Raw genomic sequence first — 23,575 nt, 5'->3', positions numbered from 1 at the left:
TATTTGCTCCCAGAACCCAAACATTTGCACATTTGTGCTAAGCCATGGTTTGGGCTAAAAAAAATTGTGTCATGTTAATTTACAAAACATTTGTGAACTTGGAAAGCTATAATAAAATCATCACCAGATATGAGACGTGTGAATGTTTTCTGTGACCATGTTTTCTGTAAATATAGCTAGCTTACAGAAGCAAATAATTTATTTTACAAAATATAAATTTGAAAACCATGAAACAGTATGTTCTGTGGAAAGCTACATTATATTTTTTAAGTCTGTTTAAATTACCTGTTCAAGTGTTGCTTGAGAGAAGCTGTACTCTTCAACATCAAATGCATGTTTTGCTGTTAAAAGTGATAGAAAGAACTCCTTACTCAACAGTAATTAATTATACCTAAAAAAATTACTTTACATGGACATGCATATTAAAATGAAACCTGTCTCTCAACATCAGTAAAAATAGAAAACACTGATCAATCTGAATGTCATAAGCATTAAGATGTGCACATCCTATAGCTCCTAGCAGTTTCTGGCTCCCGCATGTACAGACACATCAGCGGTACATTGTCCCTGCTGTTCCCCTAGAATTCCAGTGACCAGGAAAGCCACTGTGTGTATTGCAGTACAGTATACAGTGGTACCTCGGGTTACAAACTCTTTGGGTTACAAACTCTGATAAGCCAGAAGTATTACCTCGGGTTAAGAACTTTGCCCCAGGATGAGAACAGAAATTGTGCACCAGTGGCAGCCCCTATTATTAGCAAAAGCGCACCTCGGGTTAAGAACAGTTTTGGGTTAAGAACGGACCTCTGGAACGAATTAAGTTCATAACCCGAGCTACCACTGTACCTTGGTTCTTGAACGGCTTAGTTGTCGAACAAATCGGCTCCCAAACACCGCAAACCTGGAAGTGTTCTGGTTTGCGAACGTTTTTTGGAAGCCGAACGTCCGACACAGCTTCTGCTTGAGTGCAGGAAGCTCTTGCAGCCAATCGGAAGCCACACCTTGGTTTTCGAACAGTTTCGGAAGTTGAACAGACTCCCGGAACAGATTAAGTTTGAGAACCAAGGTACCATGTATACCTCATCTGCACATGAGGAGCTTCCAGAAGACTTTAATATTTAAGGATGCAGGCACTAGTCAAGCATAGTGTATGGTTGTGAGTAGACAACAAGTTAATGTGTCAAGAGGAAGTCCTGCACCTCTTTAATTGCTCTAAAAGTTAACAGACTACAATGTGCCTCATGAAGGCAAAACAGGAAGGCAACATACCCACTGACCAGGGGTTTGGATAAGGGAATGTATTATTTACAAAGAGAATTGTGATTCTGAGAGATGTGATGATGGGGGTGTCGAATGACAAAATGAATTCAGGTTAACAGGTGGTTTGGATAGAAAATTGAGACTCAGGTGGAGTCTCAATAATTAGTAAATTAATTAACCGTAATTAATTAATTAACAGGAGTCTCAATAATTAGTAAATTAATTAACAGTAAATTAATTAAATATAAATTAACAGCAATAATAATTAGTAAATTATTACTTCACCTTCCTCCAGTTTAGAAAACGATAATGCAAGTGAGTGGACATCTTCCTTTGGGATTTTGTAAGCCAAAATAGATTCAAAACTGCAACAAAGATAAAACAGGCATCAGCACATTCAGCAACAACTAAACAGAAATGACGCGGGTGGCGCTGAAATGACGCGGGTGGCACTGTGGTCTAAACCACCGAGCCTAGGGCTTGCCGATCAGAAGGTTGGTGGTTTGAATCCCCGTGACGGGGTGACCTCTCGTTACTCAGTACCACCTCCTGCCAGCTTAGCAGTTTGAAAGCACGTCAAAGTGCAAGTAGTAGATAAATAGGTACCGCTCTGGCAGGAAGGTAAACAGCGTTTCTGTGCACTGCTCTGGTTCGCCAGAAGCAGCTTAGTCATGCTGGCCACATGACCCGGAAGCTGTACGCCGGCTCCCCTGGCCAATAAAGCGAGATGAGCGCCGCAACCCCGGAGTTGTCCGCGACTGGCCCTAACGGTCAGGGGTCCCTTTACCTTTAAGCAGAAATGAAAACCACCCATGACTTAAGTAATGTTACTGGAATTAAGAGTACAATGTCGTAATACGCCTGAACAGGCTGTCGTTTTGGATCAGACTGCAGCTTTTATCTGTTCTATCAACTTATTTGTAACACAGCCAGTTAATGGGTCCTACAAAGAAAAGTTCCAATCAAAGTGATTTGCAAAGAGAAAACAAAACAAAACAAGCAGATCTTAGCTGCCGACTTCCGGTCTGCCGCGCTGGTGGAGAGGCACAGAAACCTCGAGCTCCGAGGTTTCTGGCTCCGCGGAGGGGAGGGAATTCCGCGGGGGCGACGCGGATCCCCATAAGAACCCCGGGTAGAGTGTCCCGGGGGCGAAATAGCCCAGCAGAGCTCCAGGGAGACTCCTCCGCTGCCCGGTAAGCTCGTTAGAGCCCCGAGAGTCAGCGGAGTGGTAGTCGCTGGAGCCATTTTGGGCGACATTGTTACCTCCACGAAGCGAAGCTCCATGCCTCTAGCCTGCAAGCGGCGGATTCTTTCCTTCAAAAAGAAGAGATTTGGATCAAGTAAGTCAAAAATCTGTGAATTGGACTGAGAAATTGGCGCTGGGAGGAGGCTTAAAAGGGAAGTCAGCCCCCCCCCCCCTGAGTAATGGACGATGCAGTAAAGCTATGGAAAGCTCAGAAATTTATTTATTATTATTTTTTAAAAAAACTTTTTCCTGATGCAGAGTAAGGGAAAAAGATAAAGTGTGTATAAATCTCTGCAAAAGACTGATTTGACAAGGGGAAACCCCCCGTGAACTTGGGAGTCGGGTCAAAGGAAGGACCGGCTAGCCGTCTTTATGGCGTCACAATAGAAAAGAATGTGACTGTTTGCATGAGTTTGAGACTGAGAGCTGCAGACAAGTAAAAGAGGAAGCTTAAAAAATAAATCTCAGGGCTGCTCAGTGTTGAATTTGAGACCGAATAATAAGAGAAAAAGTAAAGAAATAGAGGTTGGATCCAGTTCAGACGGGATTTTATCCTTTTTATATTTGGAAAATACAAAATAAGGACAATAACAATACCATTTCCTGCTCAGCCATAATTATGGTGGCGGAGAGCACCAACAGGAAGGAAGAGAAGGTTCCGGACTGTGAGAAGATGGATTCACAGTGGGACTTGATTTTGACAACAATTCTGGAAATGACAGAGGAGATCCGCAATCCTAAAGGTGTTGCAACAATCATGGTTGAGAGGACGGATGAATTAATAAACTGAATTTTGAAACAGATGATCCATATGAATTTAGAGAGGAAGAAAAGGGAGAAGAGGAAGAAGGACAAGGGGAAGGACTAGAAGAAGACGTATGCGGTGATTTGATTCCAGGGAAAATTTTCGAAATGACAGAGGGGAACTGCAATCCTGAAGGAAATGTAATAACTATGGGAGAGAAGACTGCTGACCTAACAGAACTGAACTTTGACACAGAAGAGGATGATGAAGAAATCACTGTTTCACTGGTGGGAGGGGTGGAATAGGGAAGGGATTCGATCCAAAAGTCCCCCAAGAAGGGGAAAAACAAAAAGTCTGTTACCCCAGTGAGAGAGGGGGAGAAGGAAGCAGGTGGGGGACAGAAAGAGAATGAGATCGAAGATAAAATGTTAGGAATACAGCAGGGGGGGGAGGATTGAGCAAAACTTAGACTGGGACAGAGCAGGAGTGGGGTGAGGAGGAATCGGGGTGATTTTTATAGGTGGATAAAATACGGTTTGAACTCGGAATGCATTAAGGAGCTGGCTGAAATCTCTGGAGACATCGATTCCAAGGAAAGGGGGTAGATTTAGTTTCGAGGGTGGGAATAAAAAGGGGAGGGGAAGATTTTGAAAATTAAATATGAATATTTTTGGGTAAAAGGGTAAATAATATTGGGTAATAAAGGTAAAGAGAAGTATGAAGGGCAAACAGTTAAAAAGAAGTTGTAAATTGGAAGAAAGAACCTGATATTAGATTTGGAAATTGCAATAATTACTGATTAATATGAATATTTTTGGGTAAGAGAATATTGGGTAATAGGTTAAAAAGAAGTTTTAAATTGGAAGAAAGAATGTAATTCTAGATTTGAAAACTGCAACAATTAGTTATTAATAAGGAACTCAAGAAGGGGGAATGAGGAAGTCCGAAATGTTTAGATTAGAAATTGGATAAAATGATTGTCTTTTTCTTTTCTTTTTTTATTTATTTTTATTTTGGTTTTTTCTTTTTCTTTCACTTTTCTATATAAAATGAATAAGAATTATTTAAGAATAAGTTTATGAATTGGGAGATAGGACGTAATTCTATGATGTTTAGCTAAGATCTGGAAATGGTATCAATAAGGACTGTAAGAAGAAGTGAAGAAGCTTGAAGAGATAAGACGTGATAATATTGTTATTTTTGTTTTTTGTATTTTTGTATTTCCTTTTTATATTTTTCTTTTTCTTCTTTTCCTTTTTCTTCCTTATGTAAAATTCAATAAAGAATTATTTTAAAAAACAAAAAACAAGCAGATCTTAGCTGCCTGTCAAGGACCCTAGCAAACTTTTCTGCCAGCCCCATCAACCACAATCTACTTTGGGTCTATAACAAACGCATAACTATATTTACAGTAACAAGCAATATTTGCAATAATGTGTGCCCAAGTGTAACTAGGAGGACAGGCAAGAAAATACAGACCAAAACCCACATCAGTGCCCAATTTATGACTCGAGAGAAGACCAGAGGAGAGAAGTTCCCACTCTATTCTTTTTCTGAGATTCCCAAGGCTATCTGTTGTAGAGCTGATCAGCTGGAAGTTAGGCATTTGTTGTGACCAACCTGTGGGCGAAGTTCTGTGTCACTGTTGCAAGGTGTGTTGCCAGCTGACCAATGAATCCTCACTTTTCCTCCCCCCTCCCCATGTTGTGCACTTTGGGGTGTTGCGTGAAATCAAGCTCTTACACTATTTGCTTTTTTTATTATTATTACCTTTCCTGGTGACTTCCATTTGGAAAGATGCGCAGAATCTCCCTCTGAAGATGCTCCTTCTTCTCTGTAAGCGGCACATGTCTCAGTTTCATTTCTAAGAAATATCCTCTGCCAAATTTACTCTTGAGATGTTGAACTGTACCAATGCATCTTTGGGGCGGGGGGAAGGGGAAGAAAAGGCAGGCAGGCAGGCAGACAAAGGCGAACATAATGTCAAAACCTTTCATGATATTTTAATGCAAAAGTCCAAGATGCTTTTATTCAATATATCCCAAAGACGCGGAGGAGGTACCTTAATTTTCCAGACACCAAGAATGCGACTCGATCACACACAGCCTCTGCTTCTTCCATATAGTGAGTTGTCAGAATGGCTGCTCTCTCTTTATTTTTAAAAGCTGCACGAATTGCCTTCCTGTCAGATGTAATAAATAGTGGGAAAGTAGAGTGGTTCACTTTTGCAAGTGGAATGGAGTGGTTCACTGCAAATGATTCACTTTTTTAATGTTTCTCTATGGAGTAGCATATAACCGACATAAAATAATCTGCTGGATTTTCCATCAGCTGGAGATGCAATGAAGTACAAATCTCTCTCACACCCCAATTGTTTCTCCATACCCAAGTATTTTTGGAGCATCTCCACCCATCGTTCAACCCGGACACTGAGGTCCAGCGCTGAGGGACTTCTGGCAGTCCCCCTGCCCCTGGAAGAAGTGAGGTTACAGGGAACCAGGCAGAGGCCTTCTCGGTAGTGGTGCCCGCCCTGTGGAACGCCCTCCCATCAGATGTCAAGGAAATAAACAACTATCGGATGTTTAGAAGACATCTGAAGGCAGCCCTGTTTAGGGAAGTTTTTAATGATTGATGTTTTAATGTATTTGTAATCTTTTGTTGGAAGCCGCCAGAGTGGCTAGGGAAACCCAGACAGATGGGCAGAGTATAAATAATATATTATTATTATTATTGTTGTTGTTGTTGTTGTTGTTGTTGTTGTTGTTGTTGTTGTTGTTGTTGTTATGTGCCCGTTCCCCAAGGATGACAGGTAGGTCCGGCGCACTGGCCATAGGTTACAATTTACACAATACTCTGATAAATCCTTTCAATGTGGTGTGTGGAAAAAATGGCACAAAACTCCCTTTTCTGGTACTGCGGAGTTGAAAGTTGATAATCAGCAGGAGGGTTCTTAAGAGATTGGAGTTTACCGTGGGTAGCACAATATCTCTATTCCTTAACTTTTTGCTGATTCTGAGGTGGCTGAGTTTCCCTAAGACAGCTGCCACCTACTATTTTCATTTGTCCAAAATTATCCTGCGCATTCTGGGGGAGGGGGAGGCAATCATCATCATCATCATCATCATCATCGAATCAGTGTTGTTTTGTGTTGCAACTATGTTATATTATGTTCCTGCTGTCAATGCTTGTTCACTGTGCTGAGTTTTCAGATGTTTATGCTGGGTTTTGCTAGCTGCACTGAAAGTGATGCAGTAAGTTGTGAGATGTAATTCTAAATAGAAAGCTGTGATATTCCATTCTAAAACACATTCTCCATGTCATTTGGTGTTACTCACCACATATGTTGCTTTGCATTGGGGTCCATACCAGTAGATGGCTCATCTAGTAGAGTAATACGAGGGTTACCAAGCATACTCAAGGCAAAACATAGCTAAAACAAGAGGGTAGGAAAGAAAGATTAATTGATGGCCGTGTGCTCTACAGATGAAGAAAACATGTCCACACACTGAAACTACATTGACTTTAATCCTCAAAGTGTGCAAACACTTGGAAACTCTCAAAGGGGATTTCCAAGCATTCGATTTAATGCCGGAGGGTGCAACGGCAATCTTTCTGTCTACTGGGGGACGGGGAGAGTTTCATTTTGGGGGAGCTAAAGTACAGTAGGTGGTAGGTAGAGTAGGGCTCCAACAACTGCCAGGGGAACCCATTCAGCCTGCCATTGGGAGGAGAGTAGAAGAAGAAAGCGGGAAAGACAGATTGGGTTTGTTTATTTAAAGGAGGAATCAAGTGACATTGAAAAGTAAGAGAGAAGAGTCTCAGAGCAAAAGGGCTTACTTTGTGGGGGGGGGAGCTGGCAAGGGAGAAAAACCTTGCTGTGCATGTGGAATTGCAAATGCTGGACACTAAATAGACAAGCACGCCACGAAGAAACCCAGCATAAATTGCCAGGAACTAACATACCACTCACAGAATGGAAGATGTAAGGAAGGTTAACTAAAAAGCAAATCACCACTACCGTGGTACTTTGGTTCTCAAATGCCTTGGTCCTGAAACACTTTGGTTCTCAAAGTCTGAAAACCTGGAAGTGTTCTGGTTTTCAAACGATTTTTGGAAGCCAAATGTCCAATGCAGTTGTCGGCTATTGTTTCCGGGGTGCCTGCACCAATCAGAAGCTGCGCCTTGGCTTTCAAACATTTTGGAAGTAAAACGGACTTCCAGAGCGGATTAAGTCTGGTGCTTTTTTTTTGCTAGTTATTTTGTATTTTTGTTTTTGAGGCTTTTTCAGTTAATTTGTTTTTGTGACTGTGTGGAACCCAGTTCAGCTACTGATTGATTGATTGATTGATTGATTGTGTGACTGTGGAAATGGAGAAAATCACCCCCATCCAAACAATGACTATCATCAGTGCAGGGAAGAAAAAAAGTTTTTTAAATTTTTTATCATCTACAATACTGTCTAATTTTATAGTACAGTACATTGATTATTGCTTTCATTTTATGAATCAATGGTCTCCTTAGATAGTAAAATTCATGCTAAGTTGCTGTTTTAGGGATTGTTTTTAAAAGTCTGGAACAGATTAATTCGTTTTGCATTACTTTCTATGGGAAAGTGCCTCTTGGTTTTGGAATGCTTCGGTTTTGGAATGGAGTTCCTGAATGGATTAAGTTTGAGAACCAAGTTACCATGTACTGTGACTGAAAGGGCTCGGGGCTGAGGGAGGGGGAAAAGAGGCACTATGACATGAAATTCTCACGAAATTCTCACGTAAATCAACAGAAACACATCCAAACCAGGGGAACAAGGTAGTAAAAAGGAAAACAGAAGGAGTGGGGAGATAATCGGCAAGGCAGGATACAAGCTAGTCAAAACCCTAACTGCCCAGGTGGGAGGCAGGAAATGAACAGGGGGTTCTGTACACTGAGAGGCAATCTACTTCCTCAATTCTGCATTTTCTGCCTTTGTACAATAGATGTCAGTATCTACCCATTTGATGGACAATCACCTAAGGAGATGGGCATTTTTCATTCTCAGTGGAGCTCTCCTCCACTTGCTACCCTGTCCACTTCTTGCAAGGTGAGATTTTATTGTCATTGGGGAAGAGGTAGGCAGAGAATGGAGTTTGAGAAGAATCAAGGCAGAGGGCTGCTTGCTTACATCAGTTTGAGCAGGGGGTGCTCATACAGTCAAATGCCAGTTTATTCCATGTAGCATGAATTAGAAATGTTTTAAAGCAATAAAATGTTTTAAAGCAATAAAATACCTTCCGTTTGATTCCTGCTCCAAGTTTCTTTGTCCTTTTCTGAAGATGTTCCTTGAAGTCAAGTGCGCTGGAAACGCTGCAGAAAACCACATGGCCAACATTTTTGTAGTCTAGAAAGGGGTGTCACTACAATATTAAACTTGTAAGCATTCTAAAAAGCCTACATGAGAGAACATCAATAAATTCATTATATGCTCATTATGTCTTTTTCAATGCGCTAGTGAGATTTATGTAATTTACCTGGACAAAAGTAGTAAAACAAACTGTGCCTGGTGAAAACTGTCCAATAAAAGAAGAAGGGCATGGAAGATGGTTTTAGCATCTCTTAGAGAATCTTTTTTCTCCTGCCACCCCTCTGTGAATTGTCCAGTATCTTAAAACTCAACACAGTTCCTGATATGTATTTGCTACTTATAAACAGCATTCTGAGGTTTCTAAATCTTTTTTCTTTCTGGGTTTATCTCCCTTTTGAGCCATTTCTCAAGTGTAAAGGAAACACTTCTGTTAAATATTGTATGTACCACTTTAATACTTGAAAGCTGCATTTTAAAGGGACATGCTAAGGTTTACAAGTACAATTTGATCACAATCAATTAAAGCTTTTATACCTTGCAATTAAGTAAGATACCCATACCCAAGGACGGGGTGGGTGGGCATAGACTACTGTACAACAAGTGTTCCAAATAAAATATTTACCTTTTTATGACTTCATTCATGTCACTTTCATTCATTCCTTTGATAGCACCGTAAATTTCAAAATGCTCCTGTAATGTAATATCAGGCCAGAGCGGGTTTGTCTGAGGACAGTATCCCACAAATCTCATGCCGCTATCCTCATTATTCTCACCTAAGGAATAATCTCCCATCAGCACCTGTGGATATACCAAACCTTAGTTAACATTTTCACCTTTGTTGTTGTTGTTGTTGTTATCATTATTATTGCTAATGTATTTATTTAAAACATTTCTATACCAATTAATAATTAGCATTCCAACATGGTGTACATAAAAAACTAAACTACACAGTTTATGGTTTTATAATTCTTACATAAAGTTTGCAAGGAAATACTGAAAGATAGGAAGAGCTAAATTAAAATAATGGCAAGAAATACCATCTGAAGAGTTTTCATCTTACTGATACATGATAATCCTATGGAGGCTGGGCAAGTTCCAACCCTCCTACGAGCCTATTTCTGACTTTATAAAGTGTTATATGGGGAACCCATTTTTCCTATCTTTAGTTTCTGTCCTCAGAATGCTGCCAGAATCAAGACGAGCGTGAGTCTGTTTGTAACTCCTAACGCTGTTTTGTTCAGCTCAACCGTTTCAGTTTTGTATGGCCCTTTTCAGCGCAAATGAAAACCAACAGCTGTACCAGCACCAGCACACTGGGCTTCTGAAGAAAAGGGACACTTCACACACCCCATGCTCTCTGACAATCCTTCTTTCTCTGTCAACCCACCACAATCTCTCTCTCTCTGTCTCTGTCTCTCTTTCTGTACCCATTTTGTTCTGGCTGTCTGGCATGTCAGATCACAGTTCCTAGTGAGCCACACTGCTGTTGTGGCAGAAGGAAGACTGGTGTTGGAGCTACTGCTCTTAAGCGACTCAATGCAGGGTGTGGCGTGAGCAGAGAGCTGCATGGACAATTCATTCTGAAATCAAGCTGTAAACTGTAGGTAGTTTCTGTACGAAATATCAGTTTCTTCATTCTAGAAAGAAGGACCACTGCCTGAGCTATGAAACTCTTTCTTTCTTTCTTTTTAATTAAAAGAGAACTCCTGAAATGGTGAACACAGTAAAACTCAGGAGGAAGAGTGAGCAGACAGGTTAGGTTGCATCTGAATACCTGGCCTGAAGTTGGTTCGACTTCTCCCACCAATATATTAATGAGTGTGCTCTTCCCAGCTCCATTGGGGCCCAACAGTCCCAGAATCTCTCCTGAAATAAAAAGAAAGAGCACCTGCAGTTGTGCCTCACAAGAGGGGGTGTTATATTTTCTTTTTTTAAAAAAGAGTATTGATTCCATAGTAAACAATCTAACTCAAACCTTTTTTTACGCAAAGAGAGACATGGTTTGTTGCCACTTTCTTTATTTTCCTTCCAAGAAGAAAATCTTTCTTTTCGTCGTATTCTTTATGCAAATTACTGACCAAAACTGCTGGTTTCTAATAAAGCAAAATATGACAGAGTTTAATACTGGATGAGATTATATACTGCAAAAAATATTCAATTGAATGGGCAAAACCTCTCTCAGTCAAAGACTGCATCCTCGTGTAACACTAAACCATGGCTTAGCCCAATATATATGAGCTGGGATGAGCATGGATTAGTGTGTGATGTTCACAAGCTGGAACTCTGTCTTAGCGCAGGGGTGGCTAACCTCTTTTGGCTTGAGGGCTACATTCACCATTGTCCAATCCTCTGGGGGTGTCATGCCATCAATTGCTATGACCGCCACACATTCTCGCATGCACACTAATCTGATGACAGCGGAGGTGGTTATGTGCAATCCCATCTGAGCTCCATCCACCCCGGCGCTGTGTCTACTTTAATTTCTGTTCTTTATGTCACCATCACCAAAATCAGCAGAAAACAATATCGGGGTGATTTAGCCCACTGAAGTGAGGAGTAGCAAACCCTGGTTCAATGTGATGTGCAGGAACACATGAGCCTAAGGCACACACATGTGAGCCTGAGGTTAAGCAGAAGCCTCAGGCTCATCTACTCCTCATTCACCTGTCTTCCCCCTGTGCTGCCAGGAGAAAGACTTCCAGTTTCCCTAAATCTCAGCACATCATTGGGTACAAAATAGGGAGTGTGATTTTTCACTGCAGGGAAAGACTTACCTCTTCACAGCTCTGGCAGGTTGTCATCTCCTTAACCCTCAACCTCTCAGCCATAACATCTTCATCCTCATCTTCATTATGTGGCACATCTGGGAACTTCCAGGGCTTCATTTTCACGGGAGTTCTGGAGGTAGGAAAATATGTTTAAACTCTGCTCATGGGATCTCTGGACACATAGCACTAACAGAAATACAGTAGTAGTACCAGTAGTATACAGCAGAAGCAGTCTACCGCCACATGCACAGTAGCGGTCCTCCAGTTGCGAAAACCTCGGGATCCAGCCGCACATCTGGAACAGATCCCATCTGCAACCGGAGGTACCACTGTAATGCCATCAGCTCAACAGGCCAGTCTATAATATGGAAAGTTCCATACATGCAACCCTGCTATGTCCCTATCCGATCCATCACTGTGGCAGAACTGGCAGTAAGCACAGTCCCTCGCAACAGGCGAGGGTCCCCAAGTGCCAAGATTCTCTGAGTCATCTACTACTGGCTTGAAGAGGAGCAACAGCCAAGGATGGTGCTTGGGGAGTCAACTGTCCAGCTCCATAGAGCCTTCAGTCTGGGGTTCTGCAAGGTTTGAGTTTATCCCCCGTGCTGCTTAACCAACATGAAACCACTGAGTGGGGTCACCAGGAGTTTTGCAGTACACTGTGAGCAATACGCTGATGACACCCAGCCCTACTCCTTTACATCTGCAGGCATAACAGTGAATGTGCTGCACTGACGTCTTACCTCTGTAATGGACTGGATGAGAGTCAATAAACTGGAACCTAATCCAGACATGACTGCTAGGGTTAGATGTTAGACCAGATGAAGAGGATGTGGTCTTCTCTGGATGGGGTTACACTCCTTCTGAAGGAGCAGCTATATAGCTTCTGGCAACCATTATTGTTGCTTGAAGCTCAAGGGGCCTCAGTGGCACCAAGTGCTATCTATCCGCTTTGACTGCTGGCCCAGCTGTGCCCCTGTCTTGACTGGGTCAGCCTAAATTCTGTTGTTTACATTGGTAACCTCTAGGTTAGGTTACTGCAATGCATTTTATTGAGGGTGGGGGGAGAACTGCCTTCGAGGACAGTTCCGAAATTGCAGCTGGTGAAGAATTTGTTGGCCAGACTGCTGAATGGGAGCAAGACAGTCCAAGCATATAAAAATTCTGGCATGATTACACTGGCTACCAGTTAGCTTCTGGGCTCAATTCAAAGTACTGGTTTGGGGCCTTTAAAGCTTTTGGTCTTATGTGGCTCAATACTTTAAGGACCGCCCCTCCTCACATGAACTCAAATCTTGTGTTCAGCATCCAAGGCGCATGTGAAATGGGTGGTGAAATGAATGGACTTTTAATACATATGAATGAATTTTTTTCTGCTTTGGTTTTATATTGATTTTAATCTTTGAACTATTTTGTAAGAAAAGTGGCTAGTAAGTGCAAATAATACGAATACGAATACGAATACTGCTACTAATATCATCCTGAAATCAGGTTTGGATCCAAGCCTCCGCATTGATCTGTGCTGATTCTTTTAGTTGGTGCACACTGTTCTGAATACTGCTACTTCAAAGACACACCAACCTGAAAAATGGGTCCTCTCTCAACGATCTGCCTCCACACTTCACCTCAAGATATCGTAGAAGGAAGAGCCAAATTACACATTGCAAATAAGGCTAAATTGAAGAAAGGGGAAAAAAGTATATTAATTGAAGCAGCTTTGGTCCTGTGCTGATTTGCATTTGTAAGTGCAGAGTTTACTGAAACTTAAACATGAGTGTATAGAATGGGGCATGCCAATTGCTGTACTCATGTATTTATAATACATGGTGTCAGGGGGACTCCCTACAGAGAGCCCCCTCCCGTCATCCTGACCAGCACTTCGCCCAGCGACAGCACAAGTAGCGAGTCAGGAGGAGGGAATGAGGAATGGAGCGGTTTGGAGAGAGGGCTCAGTAAGGTGTCGGAGCCCTGGCACTGCTCTGGTCGAGGGTCAGCGGATGAGGGACTCAGCAAGACGTTGGAGCCCAGGTGCCGCCCCAGCCAGCAAGAGGGGAAACCTCTCCTTCCGGCGCCCGAATTGAGGCGCGCGCCCACACGTAGGGCGAAGGGGCGGCGTTTTGGGGTGCCCAGGCTTTTATGCTGGCTGAAAAGCAGAAAGCAGCCATTGCCGGGTTCTGAATCGGACTAGGCAGTCATGTTTTCTGTTACCTCTGCACTGTAAATAGTATGCACAATAAAATCCTTAAAGACAGTGCGGACTGGAGTGTCTTTACTCAAGAGTAGCCACAACAACCCCTTGACGCATGGTAGACTATGGCAACGGCAGGCAGACACATTTAGTGCAAACCTTTATGATAAGGTTGCAGGCTCTGTGGTGATTTTTTTTTAAAAGTTCAATTTTTAAAAAAGTTCAATCTGGAAATCACAGTCTTCCCAATTATAATCTGCTGAAATCTGTTTTCTAATTTCTTGAACGTTTTTCCTCCTATGAAAGAGGTTTGTGATTTTCTTCATCATTCATAGAATGCTTGTTTTGTACTCCGATTCATTTCATCCCTGACTATTGGTTATGCTGGCTGGGGCTCATGGAGACTAGTCCAAAGAACTAGATATATTTCCTGATACAAGGTCTCCCATGGTATTCTTACATGTCTTCCTCTGGGTTTCAACTGAACTTCAGGATCTGAACGTTTATTAACACTCCTCCGACACTACAGTGTAAGGTAAAGCTGTAGTACACACTAAACGTATAAAGCACATTTGAAGCACATCCCCCCCCCCCTGCAAGAATTCCAGGCACTGTGGTTTGTTAAAGGTAGCTGGGAATCGTAACTCTGTGAGCAGTAAACTACAATGCCCAAAATTCTGCGAGGAAAGAATGTGATTGACTGCAGTGTAGAAAAGAAACTACATAATTGGGGTGCCAATTCTCTTCTGCAGGCACTTGCCTAAGTTCCAAATACAGAGGCACTCAAAGTATGGCCTCCGATGAAGCTCTTAAAATTATAGAATTCTCACATAAGAGAAGTTGGCCCGTTAAGGTTCTAGACTCACCACTGAAAGTTAAAACTAACACTCTGAATGGTACCCGGAAACTGAATGGAAGTCTTAAGTAAATCATTCAGCATTCTGGTAATATGTTCCCTGTGGTGAATTCCAGTCAGTAATCTGCCACAGTCTACACTAGTCCAAATTTCTGAATGCTTTTTCAAGAAATCCCACTTTATAAAGCATTACAATCGTTCAACCAGGACCTTACAAAAACACAAGTCATCTATGGGCGAAGCACCCTGACTTCCAGGACTGTCTGCAACAAATATCACATGCCCTCTGATTGAAAAGGTGAAACTATACTACTCGATGTTAGGATACTGCATGTAAACAAAACAACAACAAAAATTAAGCACACAATAATATAATGGATTTGCACAAATGATAAACAGTAACAACAATTACTTTCCAAAATGTAACCAGACAGCTGATCCCCTGAATGTTAAATGAAAAACAGGGTGCTTACCGCTACTACTGAAACCAGCAATCTTTCTGAATTCCTTTCCATCTTGTTATCAAGTTTCCGGGCTATCTAACAAGACAACAAATAGTTATTCATACAACTCTTTTCAATGTATTTTGAAGATGATGCAAATTTTAATTTTAACACTGCAATTCAGAAAATCTGCACGCTTTCCCAAAGAGTGATAAAACTTTTCTTCTGAATTATAGCGAATCAATACAGTTAATACCACCATCAAAGATACCATAAACTAAAAATACCAGTTTATTCCAATGAGATGTCTCTTCTGGATTGTAACCACACTGTTTAAACGCTTCCCCTCCTTTTTAAATATAACAAGAATATTTCAAAGATAAATATTATCGTTTTCATGATGCTTAAATGATACGGTAAAAGGGAGCTCGCATAATTGCCTGCGACTAAAATGCACGATTCTTCTTCTTCTTCTTCTTCTTCTTCTTCTTCTTCTTCTTCTTCTTCTTCTTCTTCTTCTTCTTCTTCTTTGGCAATCACTCGTAGGCGAGTAAGATTGTCTTCCATAAACATGGTTTTAACAATGAGTCTGTAAGTGACTGTGGAGTCCAATTCTGGATCCACACTTCCACAGTGGGGGCATTGGTTTCCAGGCAGGAGTTGATCACGGTGTGGATTTGCCAAGCGTGCCTTCCTCTTAGCACGTTTCTCCCTTATGTCCTGAGTTCAAGTGTCTTCAAAGCCCATGACACCTTTGGTAAAGGCTGTTCTCCAACTGGAGCGCTCACAGGCCAGTGTTTCCCAGTTGTCAGTGTTTATACATTTTTTAGATTTGCCTTGAGACAGTCTTTAAACCTCTTTTGTTGACCACCAGCATTACGCTTTCCATTTTTAAGTTCGGAATAGAGTAGTTGCTTTGGAAGACGATCGTCAGGCATCCGCACAACATGACCAGTCCAACGAAGTTGATGTTGAAGAATCATTGCTTCGACACTGGTGATCTTTGCTTCTTCCAGTACCCTGGTATTAGTTCACCTGTCTTCCCAAGTGATGTGTAAAATTTTCCGGAGACACCGTTGATGGAATCTTTCGAGGAGCTGGAGATGATGTTTATAAGTGGTCCATGTTTCACAAGCATATAGTAAGGTTGGGAGTACTGCATACATTAAAACAATGCCAGCCTGTTACTTCAGAGGCTGCTATGATTGGGGATATTTCACCAGTAAGTTTCCTCTTCCACTCTTCCTGTCAGTGAAAGGAGTAACTGCCCCTCTTCACACCGTTCCTCTTGCCCAGGCACCCTCCATGATGCTCTTTGAAAAAGGTCTACTCTTATTTTGTATTGGGTACCAGAGGAGGGAGCAAACCCACGTAATAATATTGCACAAGTCTTTATCCTGCGCTCACATTGCCGTTTAATATATCCCCTCCCCTAGGACACACCACAAACAGAACCTATCCCTATTTCAGTTCCTTGAAAGCTTACCTTTATAAAAGAAATGAGGCACCCAATAAGGGGATAGATTGGAATGAAGACAGAAAAACAGGTGTGAAGGACGGCCGCTGTTGTGTAGTACATCATAAAAAACGCTATTTCGATGACAACAGAACAAACCAAGGCTGCCTGAAAGGGAAAAGAAATTAAAATAAAGACTTGGGCTTTCAACAACCGGCCTCATGGAGGGAACTGTGTGTGCATACCTATGAGGTTGGGGAGGGAAGGCATGGCTGGTGTCACCATCTAGGGGACATGGCCACTCCATGTATTCTAGGTAGTTCTATCCTGCATTTGGTAGGCTATCCAAGGCTACCCAACGTCTAAACAGGGTTTGTGTGCTTGCAGGACTGGGTCACATCCAAATTACCGGGGGGGTGGGGGGGTGGTTTACGACTACTTTGGGTTCTGAATAGGAGTGGGAAAAGATGGGGCTTTTCACAGAACTGGGAGTTTTGGAATGCCTGAAGCAGCTGCACAAGCAAGTTATACTCAGTTAAGTGGAGGAGGGAAGCTCCCTTTGCCTGAGAATGTGGGTAATGTAACTGATACAATACTTATTACAAAATTATGATAACCAGGAAAGGCAACTTCAACACAGCCATTAAACTTACCACTGAAAAAATGAATGACCAAAATTCTTTGGTGTTCTGAATCGTTTTAAAGGTGAAAGAGACAACATAATTGAACAGAACTACTGATGGTACGTAGCCAATAAGGCAAAAAATCTGCAAGGAAAGGAAAGTTATTAGTGTTAATTAAAACATGTTCCGAGGTGGAAACAGGTAACAGCAGTTAAGAAACTAAGTCACTCCCTGCTCCCCTACACCCGAGCAAGGAATCCCTACAGGGCTCAATGATGTCCTTTAAGTTCCCCCTTCTGTTATTTTGCTCATGTTTCCCTCACAGACCTTAAGCCAATAGCCCTGCTCCTGTCCAGGGCTGGTCTTGCAGGCTACTCGGGATTATAGCCTGCACATGGAGACTTCAGGAGGGAAGGATTTGGGGTCCATGTGATAAAGGTAAACACAGACCACTTTTTACCAAAAATGGCTGGTCACATTTGTACTACAGCCACTTGATAAGTGAAAGAGGGGAGGGAGAAGAAGAAGAAGAGTTTGGACTTGATATCCCGCCTTTCACTCCCCTTAAGGAGTCTCAAAGCAGCCAACAATCTCCTTTCCCTTCCTCTCCCACAACAAACACTCTGTGAGGTGAGTGAGGCTGAGAGACTTCAGAGAAGTGTGACTAGCCCAAGGTCACCCAGCAGCTGCCTGTGGAGGAGCAGGGACGCGAACCCAGTTCACCAGATTATGAGTCCACCGCTCTTGACCACTACGCCACGCTGGCGTACACTGATGATGTTCTTACTTTTTATTAGTAAAAATACGCGCTTTGCTCAAAATTGCCCATGAATCTGCATGAAGAAAGCAGCAGCCCGTACCCTAATAGGAGTAGCTACTAGAATGCAAATTCACAGCTGCACTGTTGTATCTCTACTGCCATTTTCAGACACAGTTACAGGTAGGTAGCCGTGTTGGTCTGAGTCGAAGCAAAATAAAAAAATTCCTTCAGTAGCACCTTAAAGACCAACTAAGTTTATATTTTGGTATGAGCTTTCGTGTGCATGCACACTTCTTCAGATACACTAGAAACAGAAGTGTCAGACCCTATATATATACAGAGGGTGGTGGGGGTGGGTGGGAATGGGTGATGGGCTGATGGGAGTGGTAAACCTGTAGATGGCTGTTAATGGCTGCTGATGGCTGCAATTAGTCCTGGGCTGAGGTGCTAAAGAAAGCTTGATCATGCAATGGCTGCTGATGGCTGCAATTAGTCCTGGGCTGAGGTGCATGATCAAGCTTTCTTTAGCACCTCAGCCCAGGACTAATTGCAGCCATCAGCAGCCATTAACAGCCATCTACAGGTTTACCACTCCCATCAGCCCATCACCCATTCCCACCCACCCCCACCACCCTCTGTATATATATATAGGGTCTGACACTTCTGTTTCTAGTGTATCTGAAGAAGTGTGCATGCACACGAAAGCTCATACCAAAATATAAACTTAGTTGGTCTTTAAGGTGCTACTGAAGGAATTTTTTTTTTCAGACACACTTTGCCATGTTGGATTGGAACTGACATACAAATCCTTAAAAGCCATGAGCCAGGAAAAAAACAACAACTGTAAAGAGATGAAAATAATTCTTGTGTTTATAGCACCTGCACACCAAGACGGTACAAAAACTGAATGTTTGGGAAGTTCTCTGATGTTTGCATCTGTGCTGGATTTTCCACTGCCACAGCAAAACCAGTATGAGGGGCTAAGTGGTATCATTGTTTTCTATTTTAGTAGGAATTAAGATCCAGGTATTTTTTATCTTGTCTCCACCTTTGAGAAGTGGGTTGATAACCCAAATATATTAACAACAACAAAAAAATAAGTAAAATAAAGGAAATTTATTTGAAATTAAGCAAAACTTACCACAGCAATAAACTTTTCAGGGAAAAAATAAACTCCATGGTGAAATACAAATAAGCTGCCCATCATAAGGAGGAGAATAATATAAAATAAAGGAATGTCAACTAGCGCCTGTCCACACCAGTATGCAGATGGATAAAGACCTGAGATTTTAAGTTGAGTGTAGACTTTGATCTGCAAAACACATTAAAATACATGTCAAGCATGGAAAATGGCACCAAGCCTAACCAGATTTCTGCTCTTTAGTAGTTTTGGATTGGGATGAACAGAGCTGAATGGCTCATGCACATCACAGAAATGTAAGAATGTAAGAAAAACCCTGTTGGATGCCCATCGAGTCTAGCATTCTGTTCTCACCAACAAGATGCCTCCGGGAAGCCAATGAACTTCCTGGACTGAAGTACAGCAGCCAAAATGCCAGTAAGAGATGAATGAACACAGATCAGATAAGAAGAGGTCTTATTTAGTAACAAAGCTATATAATAAGTAGAGAGCAGCTCAAAGAAGAAAAGACAGGTACATTGGTGTCGGAGAGAGAGGGAAGCCCGAGTAAGCTAAATAAAAACCCTCCAGAACGGCGTGTGGATTTTACAGGGTTAGAGAAGGAGATTTAATCCCTGATCTACAAATGCCAATGACTTCTGAAAAGGCTCTGTCCCTGGTATCTGTTAACCTAACATTCATTCTCACTGCTGGGGACCAGGACCTCAGTGACTGACCATAAAGCCTAGGCAGGTAACAGTGGTTTACAGTTAGCATGGTCCCAAACCATAAAAAAAAAACATATGGGCATACAGTACACTTAATTTGTGCAGCATCTTTTAAATTAAATATAATTAATTGCAATATTATAAGCTTAAATAAATTGCATACTACTAATTTATTCGTACTGTTTATCTTTATTATCATTATTAAATATTTATTTATTTATTTATTGCATTTCTATCCCACCTTTCCCCACCCTCACCTCAAGGGAATTCAAGGTGGCGTACATGGCCCTCCCCCCTTCTCACTTAATCCCCACACCAACTATGTGAGGTAGGTTAGGCTGAGAGGCAATGACTGGCACAAGGTCACCCAGTGAGTTTCATGCCCGAATGGGGATTTGAACCCTGGTCTCCCAGGTCGTAGTCCAACACTCTAAACGCTACCCCACACTGGCTCTACCAACAAAGAGAGGGTACCATTCTGCTGAAGACATGAAAAGCTACTGATTTATATTCAAAACTTTTTGTATCTGTTCTTAATTGCATTACAAACTGATGTATTATTACAAGTGGCCATAATCATTTAATTTTGCTATATTCAATAATAATAATAATAATAATAATAATAATAATAATAATAATAAATTTTTATTTATACCCCGCCCTCCCCAGTCAAAAACCGGGCTCAGTGACTTATTACGAAGCCATCATACCTTCCCGTTGTCTAAATGTTAATTAATGAATTAATTTGGCCCTAGCAGCAAACTCCTGAAGTTCCTCCAGCCATTCATTAATAGAGGATGTGTTAGCTGATCTCCGTGTTACAGTAAAAAAGTATTTTTGCTGCAGCTAACATATACGAAGTTACTTTTTCTAATAACACCAAAGTTCCCGAAAAATTCATTGTGAAAAATACTGGACAGACAGGCATTGCATAGCCTAAGATATTATTCATTTGGGTTTTCTAAAAAAAATATTCCAGTATTTTTTTACTTTTCTCACATCACATTCCAACATGTGGAGGCCCCAAACTGTTTAGGCACTTTAAATCAAGCCAAGAAATAGATAGGTGCAGTGCTTTTTTTCCTAAAAATGTTTAGGGGTACTCTCATTTTCCTACTCATATTGAAATGCTGCCCCTCAATGAGGCCAAAATGTTTAGGGGCATGCATACCCCTGCATTTCCCCCCAGAAAAAAAGCACTGGATAGGTGTGACCAGAGTTAGTGGAATGTGTTCTCAATACTTGCCCCTACAAATGTTCTGAGGCTGTTAGGTTAGTATTAATTATGTTATGTTAGTTTAGTATTAATTAGCTGAATGATACCACCCTAAAGGGATGCAGGTGGCACTGTGGGTTAAACCACTGAGCCGAGGGCTTGCCGATCAGAAGGTTAGCAGTTCGAATCCCTGCTACAGAGTGAGCTCCTATTGCTTGGTCCCTGCTCCTGCCAACCTAGCAGTTTGAAAGCACATCAAAGTGCAAGTAGATAAATAGGTACCACTGCAGTGAGAAGGTAAATGGTGTTTCCGTGTGCTGCTCTGGTTCGCCAGAAGCGGCTTAGTCATGCTGGCCACATGACCCGGAAGCTGTACGCCGGCTCCCTCGGCCAGTAAAGCGAGATGAGCACCGCAACCCGAGAGTCATCCGTGACTAGACCTAATGGTCAGGGGTCCCTTCACCTTTACCTTTTACCCTAAAACAATCTTGGAGAGAGTGGTTGTTATTTGCTGGTCCTCATAAAATATGTTTATGTATATTACGGATTAGTACACTACAAAGTGAGGTCAATTAATGTGTGTTATGAGGACAACTAGATGGCCTGATTATCTACTCATTCATATTATATTATATTTAGCCAGATGACCGAGGAACCAGTAAATAAGACTTATTTTGTGTTCCTTTTTAAATATTGTGGTTGAAATATATTACCTTGTGATTTTCTGAGTTCTCCATGGCAAAATACGGCGGCATCCCGGTTACAATGACTCCTAGTAACACAGCCTCAAAGTACAGAACTAGTGTGAAAACTGTGTCAGTAATTTCCTGCAAAAGGGAAAAAAATTAAAAAATTATCCGGAACATTAGTTTTATGTTTGCATACATTGGGGGGGGGGGTCCACGAATGGACTCAATAAACACCCTGTTTTTGCTGTCTGCTAGTGACTGGAAAGGTATAGAAGGGTTGTCAAACATTTGCTAGGCTAGATGGTTGGCTGTGTTTGGTTGGCTGTGCTCATGTGTGTGGTATGCGTGTGATGTGTGTGTGGTGTGTGTCCGTGTGTGTGTGTCCGTGTGTGTGTGTCCGTGTGTGTGTGTGTGTGTGTGTGTGTGTGTGTGTGTGTGTCCGTGTGTGTGTTTAATTTGAATAAATATAAATGGTGGAATTGCAGCAAGAAATATATGAGGGTGGAACTAATGTTGTAGACATTCCCAGTTCTTAGCATAAATCTACAGGACCAGACTGGAGTGCAGAGGATCCATAAAAGAATAATGGAGCAAAACCGGGGGTGGGGTGCCTTATTCCCAAGAAAAAAACACCTACATTTCTCCTACTACTTCAATTTACAGTTATTAGTCTTTGGGTTTTGCATTCACTTACTTGAAAGAAAGGGTTACTCCAGACATGGATCGTTTCAGTTACGTTTAAATTGTGCAGGTACAAGTTACTAATTATATTCATCATAACTGGTAAAGAATGTACCATTGTACGGTTAAAAGCCACTGTAAACATGTAGTTCTGCAAAAAATAGAACAAAACGTAAAAACGTAAAAATTAGCTTCCAGAATCAAAAGTACACAGTTTCACAAAGCGTTGAGAAGACTCAGATAATACGACTTCTGGGACATCAGGCTTGCAAATACCTCTGCACGAGGATGCCCTCAGACTACAGAGTATCTATCATGTGCTTCTAAAAGGATTTTACAAAACATGTCACAACATGACAAGTCCCACCTTGATAAATGTTATAATGCAACTGCATGGTTGTTGGTGGTCATATCACATTGCAAAAATAGTGATTAGACATGTTGCTCCCATGTTTATTCCAAGGAGCAATGGGTCTAATTTGGGACTAATTGTATGATTCTTTCCCACTTCTTAGAATCGTTGATCGCTTACAACTGGGGGGGGTATGTTTTTTATGTTTTGAATGTCACTTTAATAGGTGACTCATACATTTAATAAACATTTATGCACTAAAAATAAACATTAGAAGTATTGCTTCTAATGCTTCTATCTTTAGTACATTTCTTCCATCCCAGAAATGTACACGGGGTTCTCAGATAACCACCCATCCAGGCAGTGACCCAACCTACTTGGCTTCCACCAACTTAACTCCATCACACTGCAACCACATGTGCAACAGTTTACTTGAACCCTCTATATCCCAAGTAGAGATGGGAGAAGGCCTGCGGGGGGAAAACCCGGGAAAATTGGGAGGGAAAATTTCCCAAAGCCATTTTTCCCTGTTTGGAAGAAAATGGGGGGGGGGCCTCCCCCCCATTCCCCCCCCCCGGCCTTCCCGTCTCTAATTCCAAGAAGACCATTCTCACCTTGTCATCATGCAACACGTTTAATCCTGCATTATGTGGAGCAAATGACACATAATCACTGCCATTCAATGCTGTTCCATGGGAGTCAGCTGATCCGTAGTCACTGCCATTGAGTATCTCTGTTAGAATATTCTGGCTCCTAAGAGCTCTGAGGATGTCGTCAATGTTTGACCCTAGGTTAAAGACAATGGAGAGAATGATATGTGAGTGTCAGGGCCGGATTTAGGTTTGATGAATCCCAAAGTCACTGAAGGTCATGGGGCCCTTTATATGTCCAGCTGTCCTTTGTCAACAACAAATGGACCTAATAGGTATCTGTGAGGGACGAGGGATACAGGGAAGTCCCTCCCATCTTAAGTTCCAGCCCATCCCCAAGCGCGGGAGAGAGTAAGGAGAGCTCTGCCTCCAGCGGAGAGTCAGGAAGTGGTGTCCGAGGCTCAGGCAAGGTTGTGGAGCCCAGGCCGCAGGTGGGACAGGAAGTAGGACGCACAG

General features: G+C 41.9%; 1 protein-coding gene across 3 annotated transcripts in view; it reads right to left on the bottom strand.

Annotated features, from left to right (window-relative positions):
• ABCA5 (ATP binding cassette subfamily A member 5) overlaps positions 1-23,575 on the bottom strand; it is a 71,617-nt gene that overhangs the window by 3,593 nt on the left and 44,449 nt on the right. For 2 of the 3 annotated variants that reach the window (XM_035104064.2, XM_035104063.2), the window contains exons 21-39: positions 23,084-23,256; positions 22,131-22,268; positions 21,461-21,574; positions 18,825-18,995; positions 16,954-17,067; positions 16,331-16,468; positions 14,875-14,940; positions 12,939-13,030; positions 11,364-11,487; positions 10,565-10,682; positions 10,364-10,455; positions 9,212-9,387; positions 8,516-8,591; positions 6,587-6,681; positions 5,314-5,433; positions 5,022-5,171; positions 2,524-2,574; positions 1,546-1,625; positions 286-341 (exon numbers count right to left, since the gene is read on the bottom strand). In XM_035104064.2, coding sequence (XP_034959955.1) covers positions 286-341; positions 1,546-1,625; positions 2,524-2,574; positions 5,022-5,171; positions 5,314-5,433; positions 6,587-6,681; positions 8,516-8,591; positions 9,212-9,387; positions 10,364-10,455; positions 10,565-10,682; positions 11,364-11,487; positions 12,939-13,030; positions 14,875-14,940; positions 16,331-16,468; positions 16,954-17,067; positions 18,825-18,995; positions 21,461-21,574; positions 22,131-22,268; positions 23,084-23,256 — 2,144 coding nt within the window. The remainder of the gene's footprint in view (positions 1-285; positions 342-1,545; positions 1,626-2,523; positions 2,575-5,021; positions 5,172-5,313; positions 5,434-6,586; positions 6,682-8,515; positions 8,592-9,211; positions 9,388-10,363; positions 10,456-10,564; positions 10,683-11,363; positions 11,488-12,938; positions 13,031-14,874; positions 14,941-16,330; positions 16,469-16,953; positions 17,068-18,824; positions 18,996-21,460; positions 21,575-22,130; positions 22,269-23,083; positions 23,257-23,575) is intronic. The other variant, XM_035104065.2, reaches the window with a different exon arrangement.

Source organism: Zootoca vivipara, chromosome 2, assembly GCF_963506605.1.
Source record: "Zootoca vivipara chromosome 2, rZooViv1.1, whole genome shotgun sequence".
Taxonomy (NCBI): Eukaryota; Metazoa; Chordata; class Lepidosauria; order Squamata; family Lacertidae; genus Zootoca; species Zootoca vivipara.
This window is presented reverse-complemented; position numbering and strand designations above follow the sequence as displayed.